We start from the raw sequence: 13123 nt of genomic DNA on the forward strand, positions 1-13123 counted from the left end.
CTTCATCACGGAACAATTAGAACTGTTTTGAATCATCTCATTATTGAAAAGAACTGCGTCCATCAGAATTGGTTATCATATAATCTTGTTGCCCTGTTACAATGATCTGGTTCTGCTCACTTCACTCAGCCTCAGTTCATGTCAGTCTCTCCAGATCTCCCTGAAATAATCCTGCTGGCCGTTTCTTACAGAACAATAATATTCCATAACATTCATACACCACAATTTGTTCAGCCATTCTCCAACTGATGGACGTCCATTCAGTTTCCAGTTTCTAGCCACTACAAACAGGGCTGCCACCAACAAAAATACTAATACTTGTAATAATTTCATGTGTGTGACTTTTACAAATATTTACCTGACAGATAAAAAGGGAAATTATGCATACAAAATTTGTGTAGATGATTACATATACAATGTAACCTGTAGGGATCAAGCAGCTTTTACTCCTCCCTATGGGAGCCTAATCAATCACTCAATCCATGGCAGCTACGGGGCCACAGAGGAAGCCAATGTGAAAGGAGAATGGTCATTTATTGGCGCGTGTTACTATGAATGGAAATTTATTGGCAATGTACTGGTATATAATTTAAAGGGGCATTTGGATTCTACCACAAGGAAGAGAAGACCAGGTTAGATTTAGTTAAGATTTAGGAGTTTTTATGTCCACAAGATCATCTGAGTACAAGCAAATAAAAGAGATTACAGTTATTATCCTGGGAGGTCCATGAGGGCAAGAACTAAGCAAACTCTGCACATTCCCCAGCACCTGCACAGACTCGATACATGGTTATCAAACTGATTTAGCCATTTGACTGGCAGAGAATTTTTAGAATGGATTCTAGATACCACTTGAGCAGACAGCAATATAGTCTTTAGTAGCTCTAAGAATAGAGAATCACTTTTTGTACAGTAAAATAACTGTAGGGACATGTATACATATATTGTATTTAACTTATACTTTAACATATTTAACATGTATTGGTCAACCTGCCATCTGGGGGAGGGGATGAGGGGAAAGAAGGGAAAGATTGGAACAAAAGGTCTTGCAATTGTCAATGCTGAAAAATTACCCATGCATATAACTTGTAAATAAAAAGCTATAATAAAAAAAAAAAAGAAGAATAGAGAATCATTCAAAATAGAAGGATGGCTTAGCGGCGTGCCTATTTGTATTTAAGTTACAGAGTGCCACAGTCTAAAACGGTGCACTTTGATCATATAAGCAGGTCAGTTCATAGGCACTCTAACTGTATTATAGCTAACACACTGTTCCATGGGAATCTTGCTTGTTCAAGTCTGGCTGCAGGCTGAAAAGGCCACACAAAAAGAAGGCATTGCCTCTGGATGACCAGCTGCGGGCACTGCCTTTTGCCTTTTTGTGCGATCCCAGAATTTAACTCAGTTCTTGGTATAAAGCAATGCTGATTGAAACGGGCTGTTCTATCCTAGAAGTAATAGGAGCCGCTGGCGTTTATTGGGCAGGGATGGGGGCGGGGGGAGGTTGCTGACAGATCTGTGCTTTTGGGAACTCAGTTTAGCAGTTTAAGTGGGTAGATTGAGGATTGATTGGATAGATTGGAGACGGCGATTAGGCCATTGTCACAGTCCGGGTGAGAGCCGATTAGGGCCTTAATCACGGGGGCCGTGGGAGCAAAGAGATGCTGCTGATTGCCAGCAACACCCCCCCTCCCCCCCCCGGGGGAGGATGTAGACCCAATCAGCGCGATCTCAGGGCCTTTTATCTCCATTCAGCCCTAGTTGGGTAGGAGAGGAGGAGGCAGTTTGTGGAGGGCAGGGCGGTGAGACCAGGAGTCTGTATGGCGAGGGTTCATGGGACTAGGACGAAGAACTATGGGATTCAAGAACAGGAAACTGTCAAGTTGGGCGGGTTCACCAGGCTGCTGAAAGAGGAGAGAAATGTAACCAGCTCAGGGGTGATGGCCTGAGATAGAATGAAAGGGCGGGCTTGGAAGGCCATCATGAGGATGAAGAACAAAGCAGAGGGAGGCGTGAAACGATAACATATATACTGATCTCTCTCTCTCTCCCCATATATATCCATATATAGTAATATTTTCTCATTTGATCCTCACAACTCTGAGAGACTCGGGTATTGTTCCCATTTTGCAGGAAGGAAACTGAGGTTCCCATCTGAAGTCTATTTGGAACTCAAGGCTTTCTGACTGACGGTCGGCGCTCGCTACCAGACGCCTCGAGAAAGATTCAACGCTTAAAATGAATCTTTATCAAGTGCTTTAAGTTTGCTTGAGGGAAGAAAAGGGCGGGGAAGCAGGAAATGGGGCGGGACCAGAAGGCCGCAAACGGCCGCCCGGGGGCGGAGCCAAAATGACTAATAAGGTATTGGACAGCACTAGGCCCCCCCTAAGCCCCGCCCCCTACACAGTCATTGGTTCCTTCCGCCCCCGCCCTTTGGTGAATGACAGAGAAACGCGAGGGCGGGGCACCGCCGCTGCCGCTATTCCCCCGCCATGGGGCCGCGTCTGCTGCTGTTCGCCCTGTTGTTCAGGGCAGGAGTCTGGGCCTCCGAGACGCCGGCATCACCGTCCGCTACGAACGGGAGCAGCGTGGTCGTGCCTGCGGCGCCGCACAACGAAACCAGAGTGGTTCTGCCGAGCTCTGGAGGGGGCCAGATACTGAAGCGTTCCATCTACGTGCTGACTGGGTTTTGCGCACTGGCTGCGCTGTATTTCCTCATCCGGGCCTTCAGGTGAGTCATATGGAGACCCCGCCGGCCTATCCTGGACTTCGTCGGAGGTCATGTGACAAACTCCTTCCTTAGTTTCGGAAGTAGCCGGGAGACTGGGCGGGTTGGCGGGGAGGGGTTTTCCCAAGTCACGTGCTGCGCATCGCATGAGGTAATCCTCGCTGCGTTTGGAGCCCCGTGGGGGGGTGGGGGTGGGGGGGCCGGTGCTGATGTCGGTCTTGGGCTGCCTTTCATCACATTTTCCCTGTACCAAGTTTCCTGGAAGGGGAAGAGTTGGAAGTGACTGAACCTCCTTACCGCTTGTCATCCTGAAATGGGGTGATACTTTCCGCTCTAATCGCAATAATAGTGGCTGACGTCACGTAATGTTTAAAGTACGTCATCACGTCATCGGCTTTCTCCTCCGGGAAATGCCGAGGTGGATAAGCTGGCCCTTTCCCGTCAGTCCCATGATCTGTGAATAATCCGTCTTCCTAAAATCAAACTACGGTCCAGCATTTACTAAGCGCCAGTATTTCTAATATTCAGCATTTTACAACTATTTAATCCTCACAACAGCCCTTCATGCCTATCTGTCTATATACATCTCTGTGTTTGTGTGTGTGTATGTACACACACACAAACACACACACACACACAAAATCTAGAATTTCTCTGGCTAGCCTGAGTTTCTCAAAGAAAAAGGCAGTAAGACTCAAACAGTGGGAAAACCTCAATTTACCTCTCTCAGATCTTGTGCCTCTTTATTATACTTATATAGAGCCGAGGCGCATATATACATATATAGCTTTGTTGTATTTATATAGAGCCGAGGCGCATATATACATATATAGCTTTGTTGTATTTATATAGAGCCGAGGCGCATATATACATATATAGCTTTGTTGCATTTATATAGAGCCGAGGCGCATATATACATATATAGCTTTGTTGTATTTCTATAGAGCCGAGGCGCATATATACATATATAGCTTTGTTTTATTTATATAGAGCCGAGGCGCATATATACATATATAGCTTTGTTGTATTTATATAGAGCCGAGGGGCATATATACATATATAGCTTGTTGTTTTATTTATATAGAGCCGAGGCGCATATATACATATATAGCTTTGTTGCATTTATATAGAGCCGAGGCGCATATATACATATATAGCTTTGTTGTATTTCTATAGAGCCGAGGCGCATATATACATAGTATACTTTGTTTAATTATTTATGATTATAGAGCGGCGCATATATACATATATAGCTTTGTATTTTAGACCATTATATATAGCTTTTGCATAAGGCGCTATATATACATATATAGCTTTTATGTATTTCATATAGCCGGCGCATATATACATATATAGCTTTTTTTGCATTTATATGAGCTGCTGCATTATATAGCATATATATAGCTTTGTTGCATTTGATATAGAGCCGCTAGCATGATATACATATATAGCTTTCTATTAGCATTTCATGAAAGCGAGCGCATATATACATATATAGCTTTTTGTATGATTTCATATAGAGCGGCGCATATATACATATATAGCTTTTATTATGTATTATTTTTATTAAGCAGCGCATATATACATATATAGCTTTGTTGATTTCTATAAGGCGCATGTTATAGCTTTGTTTATAGCGATATATAGCTATATAGTTTGATTTATATAGAGCCAGGCATATATACAATTATATAGCTTTGTTGATTTTATATAGAGCAGCGCATATATAATATATAGCTTTGTTGTATTTTATAGAGCGAGGGCATATATACATATATAGCTTTGTTTATATTTATATAGGACAGGGCATATATACATATATAGCTTTGTTTGTATTGTTGTATATAGAGCAGGCGCATTATACATATATAGCTTTTTGTTTTCATATAGGACGAGGCATATATACATATATAAGCTTTGTTGTATTTCATATAGAGCGAGGCATTATACATATATAGCTTTGTTGTATTTCTATAGAGCCGCGCATGTATACATATATAGCTTTGTTGTATTTTATATAGAGCGAGGCAATTATATCATATATAGCTTATGTTGTATTTATATAGAGCAAGGATAGCATGATACATATATAGCTTTGTTGTATTTTATAGGCAGGCATGTATACATATATAGCTTTGTTGTATTTCATATGAGGCGAGCATGTATCATATATATAAGCTTTGTTGTATTTATATAGAGCGGCGCATTATCATATATAGCTTTTGTTGTATTTTATAGAGGCAGAGTGGATATATACATATATAGCTTTGTTGTATTTATATAGAGCTGAGACATATATATATATAATAGCTTTGTTGATTATTTATCTATGAGAGCTTTTCATTGGCTTATATACATTATATAAGCTTGTTGATTTATTATTATGAGCCGAGGTAGACATATATGCATATATATCTTTTTGATTTATACTGAAGCCGAGGCATATTACTGTATAGCTTTATGTTGATTTCTATGAGTGAGGGCACATACTTCATCATATATAGCTTATATATAGATTTATATGCAATAGTATATTGCCTCATATTAGCTTTGTTGCATTTTATAGAGCAGGTAACATATATACATATATGAGCTTTGTTGCATTTATATAGAGCATGAGAAATATATATATCTAGTTGATTGATTTATTATATAGCGTCAATATAATCATACACTATATAGCTTTGTTGCATTTATATAAGCTGATCAATAGTTATTCAACATTATTATATTTATTATATTATTTCAGAGCTATATATATTCACTATGTACATATCATCAATACTAATTTTGATAGCTTGTTTATTTATTGAGAGCAGTATGAGGCCACTATTATTACTCTTTATATAATAGTAGCTTAGAATTGATTTATATAGCGGCATCATATATAAATGGAGATGTATATAATAGTTAGGATTTATATAGGTTGCCATTTCACTTTTAGACGTATAGCATTTCAGTTCTCTTTCTTTTACGTGTCATATGAGTCATTTCATGCATTCCTTCTCACATGTTGACAATCAGCCTCATAGTCTTAGCCTAATTGTGTATAATATGCTATAAAAATGCCATGAGAGGTTTATTTAAAAAGTATGAGGTTTATTCGAGGAGTCCATTTATGGTTTCTGTTACTTTGTTGTATTGTTTGAGGGAGAAGTTGCCTCACTTTGATTGTGATTTTAGTTTCCATGTCCTTTCGAGGCAATTATCCCTGTATGTCATTTTTACATGCATTCAAAACACCATATTCCATCACATTCACATACTATGACTTGATCAGCAATGCCCCATGTTTGTACTATTGTCCTCAGTTTCAATTCTTTGTGCAGTCAATATCTCCTCAAAATTTGATTAATCATGGCTTCAAACAGATCAGCATTGTTGAATGGACAAATTTTATTGGATTGTGGTCAGAAAAAGAGTGCATTTAATATTTCTGGTTTTCTGCATTTGTTTCTGAGACTTTTCTTGTTCCATGATCAGTTTTTACAAAAGTGTCATGCACAGTGAGAAAAAGTTATTCCCTTTCTATTCTCATTCATCATTTTTCTCCAGAGCTTTTATTATATTCAGCTTGTCTAAAATTCAGTCAATCTCCTTAAATTTTTTAGATATGCTTAGATTTATCTTGATTTGAGAGAGGTAAATTGAGGTTTTCCCACTATTTGAGTTTTACTGCCTTTTTCTTTGAGAAACTTAGGCTAGCCAGAGAAATTCTGGATTTTTTTTGCATGTGTGCACACATATACACACAGAGAGAGATGTATATAGACAAAGATAGGAATGAAGGTTTGTGCCCAATGCATAGGGACGTATATAGCTTTCAGTTCTCTTTCTTTTAGTTATCTGTGTGGTCATTGGCAGATCATCTCTCCCCTGTCTCCTTCCCCCTTCTCTCCCCGCCATTGGATTGGACTAGACAGCCTCTGAGGTCCCTTCAAGGCCTAACTCTGTGTTCTTAATAGTCTAGCTAAAGAGATGCCCCTTTTGGGGGCTTTCTCTTTAAAAAGAGAGGGTTGAACATGATAAGAGGAGTTCCCTTTGGCTCTGGGATTTTTGTTGCCTTTGAGGGAGACAGTTTTTCCTCAGTTGAATTGTGGATTCTCTGAGACTGCTTCTCTGTCCCCTTGGAGGCCTTACATGTGATGGGCAGTTGGTGTACTTGGGGCCCATTCCCCCATCTCCTCCCCACCTAGCTCCCATCTTTGCATTTACTTTGCATTTACTGACACCATTGGTGGTGTCTTTGTCCCATGTACCGTCTGTAATACCTTCTCTTTTTATCTTCATTCTGAATTTGTGCCCATCTTTAAATCTCAGCTCAAAAGTACTTTTTCCCCAATCTCCCCTTTCCTCCAAAATAAGGTTGGGTTTGAGGGATGCTTGAAGCTTGGGCCCCGGCCCAGTCTTAGCTTTTCTTTGTAGGGCCTTCAGGGCCTAGCAGTAGGCTCTCTCTACCCCACCCATTGTGACTGTCTGTTGAATTGATTTGAATCTCTGCCTCTCTTTGGGGCTATCACTTGCAGAAGGTGAGCTGAATGGGAATCCTATTCTAAATGATTCTTAGGAGGCAGCTAGGTGACTTAGTAGTAGAGTCTGGAGTCCTGAGAAAGATCTGTGTTCAAATATGACCTCAAATACCTGGGCAAGTACTTCACTTGTGTTTGCCTTAAACCACTGGAGAAAGAAATGACAAACTATTCCAAGAAAGGAAAACTCCATGACAGCCCCCGAGGTTACACCAGAACAACTCCAGTATTCCTAACTCTTTGGGAAGGGAAGTAGCACCTCCTGGCCCCTGCTCCCTTTAAGGCACAACTCAATCCCTCCTTTAAAAAAAATTAATTAATTTTATTATAACTTTTTACTGACAAAACATATGCATGGGTAATTTTTCAACATTGTCCCTTGCAATCACTTCTGTTCCAACTTTTCCCTTCCCTCCCTCCACCCCTTCCCCTAGACGGCAGGTAGTCTCATACATGTTAAATATGTTAAAGTATATGTTAAATACAATATATGTGTACATATTTATATAGTTGTCTTGCTACACAAGAAAAATTGCAATCCCTCCTTTTTACTTGGAAAACTTCCCCATTCCATTGCCTTCCCCTGATAATTATTTCCTAATTTTTCTGTATGTGGCTTGTTTGTTTATTTTTGTCTATTCTTTCTGCCATTAAATTATTAGCTCCTTGAGGACAGGGACTATCTTGTGCCTCTTTTTGTATCCCCAAGCACTCAATACAGTGCTTACTAAATGCTTATTGGCTGGCTAAGGAACGTCCCGGTACCCATCCTCAACTCTGAGCAGGCCTGACTCTGAAATAGCCCCCCTTCATGGGAGATGAGGCCCCTAACTGGGCTCCTTTCCTCTGGGTTCTCCCAGATCTTCCATTTGCCTTCCGGTGCCCAAGTTATCTTGCTAACATACTGTTCTGATAACATCCTTCTTCTGGCATTGTGAAATAATAAGTCTTTTTTATTTGGCATTCAGAACCCTCCAGCTGGAGGTCCAGCCCATTTATCCAGCCTTCTACTGTTCCCTTGCATGTGAGATGCCCTCCAGGCCAAGTTCCCGTGTCCCTGGAGGGGAGATTCAGCTTTCACCCTGCTGCCTCTCCTCTCCTTCCTCTATGTCTTGCTTGGAATACATTCCCCGCCTTGACATCTCTCCCTCTAGGCCTGACTCAGGGGTCATCTCCCCTGTGAAAAGGCCTTCCCTGCTCCCTTCTTGCCCTTCGCTGAGGGCCCTGAGCATTGGCTCGGCCTTTCCTTTGTCCTCATCACATCTCTCTGGGACTTTGTTGCTTCATCTTGCTGCTTTCCATGCAGAACCCATCATTGGTATTTCCTGTGAGGTTTTTGAATCGAATCAAAGAGATTAAGAAGGATATTTATCATCAGTGAGGGAAAGTTTATATGTCGATTCTGGCTCCTAGCACAGGGCCCTGCATGTGGAAGGTCCTCGGGAAAGATGTGTTTGATTGAAATGAATTGCAATTTTAACCTGTTCTCAGAATAAAGAAACCGCAGCGGAAGAAGTATGGCCTGCTCTCAAATACAGATGACCACATGGACATGGCCTCAATGGAGAGTGACGAAGAAACAGTCTTTGAGACAAGGAACTTGAGATGGTAGAGTTTCTGGGGTTTTATTTCTCCTGTAAGGTCCCCAGGTAGTTTTACAGAGCGGGACTGGGGAGATTGTTAGAATTAAGCAAGGATTGAAATCTTCCTTCGGTGCTAGGGCTCCTCAACCTTCTCCCCTGGCAGCCAGGGCCAAGCCTTTGGTCCTCAGACCTCCCTGTCACTGTCCGTAAAAGCTCAGCCTGCAGCCCATGAGCTTGGGAGAAGGTCCTGAAGCTGAGGCAGCCCGTGCCTCCTGGGCAACTCCTGCCCAGGCAGGTACTAGTCTCAGGGTGGGGCCAGCCCAGGGCTTGCAAGCCAGTGAGTCATGTGAGGGAGCTAAGAAGGAGGTGAATCTGGCTCGCCATTCCCACACCTCTCAACTCTCCGGTTCCTGAGCCTTCCTACAGGGTCATTGGGGAAACTCCTTTAGAGAGTGACTGACCCAAGATTGCCTGTCTCTGGCTTCCTACCACCAAGCAATGCCCATCCCTTGGTGTTAGATTGTAAGTTTCTTGAGGGCAAGGACCTCCTTTTACCTCTTTATATCCTCAGCCCTTAGCATAGTGCTTGACACATAGGGGATAATAAATGTTTATTATTATTCATTGATTCTATTTTTCAGATGAAGAGCTGGAGTCCACAATGGTAGCTGCGCAGAGAAATCCAGAAAGGGGGGCTAGGGACCCCAGGCACAGAATGTCAAGAAAATCAGGGGTTTATTTTTTTAATGGTTCTGTACATTACAGTGTTTCTAAGGGGGGAGGGAAGGTGGGGAAACTTTTTTTGCACTTGGGATGTATTGGGAAATGCAGGAAAGGAGGGTGTGGTGTCCCAAATCATGGCTTTTACTTTGGCAGATGTGAGCTTCTGTGGGGGGAGCCTGGCTGTCTTTCCTTTCCTGACTCTCAGGTCCCTAAGAGCTTGCCTGGATCTCCTGCCCTCTTCCTCATGCTTCTCCTTTCCCTATGCTAACACTCCCATCCTAGGTCAGGGCCAGAGACCCTGCTGAGATACTTGGGGTCCCATCCTGAATTTTGGATCATGAACGTTGCTGCCTGGAGTAGGTTTTCCTAGAGATTAGGAGATTGGGGCCTAGCAGGCTCTCTTCTGAGCTGCTGGGGGGGGGGGGGGCAGTACTGGGGGATGCCGAGAGGGGTGGTCTCCCTCTGCCACCCCTGACATTGCCCAGACTGAGCAGAAGCTAGCCACGGGCCCAGCTGCCTCCACTCTTCGCGTTCTGCCTTGGGGGACCAAATGGCTTCCAGATCTTCAGGTTGCTGAAACCAAAGCCGGCATTCCCCTCGGACTCAGGCTGATGGCCCACTCTGGGATCTCCAGTCGGGCCTGGGGCAATAAGGACCTTGTTTTAGATTCTCTGTGGGAAAGCCAGGGCCAGAGAGAGGAATTGGAGGGAGATGGCCTCTCTGAACGTCTGCATCTGCCTCATGGGTTTCCCCTGGGAAACCTCCTCTGTGATCCAAGGACTCTTCTTCCTGCATTGCCCACACTTGTGTTTGGGGGATTAGCCCCTTCCAGAAGGGCCCTCCTCTCTTAGATCTGGTATCTGGATGGGGGCTCGGGCACCTTCCTTCTGGGACCACCTTGCTTTGTCCCTGGCACGGGAGAAGCTTTTTACTTTGTATCTGTATATTTGGGTATTTTGATTTCTAAGAGACTAAGTTTAATGTTGGGGGACCAGCACCCCACAGTATTTGCCTGTCAAGGGTATTCAGTAAAAGCTGCTGATTTTAAATAAAGCAAACGTGGCCTCCTCCCTTTGGCACTTTGGCCTCCTGTTTCTATTCCAAAAGTCAGATTCTCCACGAATCCTGCTTTGTCCCTCACTGCTCTGGAGTTGAGCAGTGGTGGGTGAAGACATAATATTATTCTTCATACGCTGATCCTGACACTGCTGTGATTTCATCCCCAGTGGGGTGTAAAGGGGGAGGGGCAGAAGGGAGAACCATGGATTATTGGGCCTCCTCCCTCCCCATTCTGCATTTCTCATCTGTGACTTCCCAAAGGCCCCACTTGGTATCCTGGAGACCGGCTTCCTCTGGGTCCTGAGTCTTTGTGGAGCAGCTGGCAAGAGAGGCTTCCTAGGGTCCTCGTACCCTGGAGGGTGTTGTCAGATACTGGGTTCCAGCCTAATAAGCCCTAACTTTCTTGCTGCCCTTGGAGTCTCCTGCCTTTGGGGGTCTGATGAGATCCTAGCACATGGTGATTTAAAGCTGTCCTACTGGCCCGAGGATACCAGTAGTAATAATGGCGCCCAGTGGCACTTCTGGGGATCGGGAAGCCTGTGGTGTGCCTTAGGCACTTCCTATCTTGGACTCTCCCATGGGGTGGGGGGTGCCATTGTATGGGGACATGGGGAAGCCAAGAGACCCCCTTAGGCTCCCACAGCCCTCACCTTGAGGGCACGCAGTGCAGGAGAGTCAGAAGGTGAAACCAAGTTCAGCTCAATCCTCACTGGGGAAGGTGAGCACCTGCTCTAATGGAGGGATGGGCATGGAAGGGACAGGTCTTTCCCCTACCCAAAAGGTAACCTGGGGAGGATGGAATGCAGTCACCATCTCCCCTATGTGGCTTCTCTTCCTCATCCCAAGTCATCTTGGCCTCCAACCTTGGCATCCCTAAGAGATGCCAAGTAGCAGCATATCAGTAGGGGAAGAAACTCGGGCCAGGTGGGCAAATTACCCACAATCGGAAGTAAGAGAGCCTCTGGTTCCAGTCTGGCAGGGCTGGATTTATAACCTGAAGGTACTTCATTCTATTGTTAGACCCTATAGAGTAATTGCTGGTTTTATGATTAGTCACCAGGAAAGGGTTATTTTGTGCTTAATGCCTTTTTTTTTCTCCCTTCCCCCATCCTCTTAGGCAGCAAGTAATCTATGTTAAACATGTGCAATTCTACTATACATATTTCCACAATTATCAAGCTACACAAGAAAGATCAGATCAAAAAAGGGAAAAAAATGAAGGAAAAAAAGCAAACCAAAAAAAAAAAAAAATGTGACAACACTCTGTTGTGATCCACAGTCAGTTCCCACAGTCCTCTCTTTGGGTTTAGATGGCTCTCTTCATCACAAGTCCATTGGAATTGCCTTGAATCGCCTCATTGTTGAAGAGAACCACGTCCATCAGAATTGATCATTGTATAATCTTACTGTTGCTCTGTACAATGATCTGGTTCTGCTCATTTCACTCAGCATCAGTTCATCTAGGTCTCTCCAGGCCCTTCTGAAATCATCCTGCTGATTGTTTCTCATGGAACAACTATATTCCATTACATTCTATACTATAACCTATTCAGCCAGTCCCCAGCTGATCATGGACTCAGTTTCCAGTAAAAAAGCTGCTACAAACATTTTTCCATACCTAGATCCTCCCCCCTCTTTTTTTTTTTTTTTTTTTTTTAATAATTTCCCATGGGGTACAGGCACTGCTGAATTAAAGAGAGTACAGTTTTACAAGCCTTTGAGCATAGTTCCAAATTGCTCTCCAGAATGGCTTGATTCGTTCACAGTTGCACCAACAATGCATCAGTGTCCCAGTTTCCCCGCATCCCCTCCAACATTCCTCATCTTTTCTTATCATTGTAGCCAATCTGAGAGGTGTGAAATGGTGTCACAGAGTTGTCTTAATTAAGCCTTTGGTGTAAGGAAGCAGAGATAATTGAGAGAAGACCGAGGTACTGGAGTGAAGGCCTGGCCCGGGGTGTGGCCAGGGTGGGGGGCCTGGTCCAGGGCCTGAACCCTGGTGGGTGGCCAGGTTTGGCTGGCCGAGGTCAGGGCGGACTCGGGGTCAGCTCTCAGCTTGGGCCCTGTCCGGCTTGGGTGGTTTTCAGCTGGGCCCCCCGCAGGCTCCGAAGCACCCTCAGAGACCGGAGCAACGACCCGGATCTCTTTGCCAGGATGGCCTAAGGAGTCCAAGAGAGGAAAGCCGAGGACAAGAGCGGGCCCTGCCTTAGTTACTGCCCTCCCCCTGGCGGAAATGGGGGCCGCCGGGACCATGGTGTGAAGAAGAGGGGACGCCACCAGATGGCACCATCTCCCCAGATTTCCTCATTGCTGGCAGACAGGTGCAAGACTGGATTCTTTCTGTCCCCTGGAGGGGGGGGAAACGTGTGCTAATCCCAAGGTTCCTCCATCTCGGCTCATGGGGCCCAGGCCTGTGAGCAGAAGGGGCCTGGCTCGCTGAACTAGCCAAACATCGTTTTTTACAGAGGTATAACAGGGGACTCACTGAAGTGGGGGCCCGA

The 13123-nt window shown here is 44.1% G+C and overlaps 1 protein-coding gene across 1 annotated transcript; it reads left to right on the forward strand.

The window, feature by feature from the left end:
• Positions 1-2135: 2135 nt before the first annotated feature.
• On the forward strand, positions 2136-10642 carry FAM174C (family with sequence similarity 174 member C). The gene is made up of 3 exons (XM_003760836.4): positions 2136-2731; positions 8749-8865; positions 9482-10642. Coding segments are annotated over exons 1-3 (357 nt in total). The 5' UTR covers positions 2136-2492; the 3' UTR covers positions 9483-10642.
• The last annotated feature ends 2481 nt before the right edge of the window (positions 10643-13123 follow it).

The sequence above is a fragment of the Sarcophilus harrisii genome, chromosome 1 (assembly GCF_902635505.1).
Source record: "Sarcophilus harrisii chromosome 1, mSarHar1.11, whole genome shotgun sequence".
In the NCBI taxonomy this organism is placed as follows: domain Eukaryota; kingdom Metazoa; phylum Chordata; class Mammalia; order Dasyuromorphia; family Dasyuridae; genus Sarcophilus; species Sarcophilus harrisii.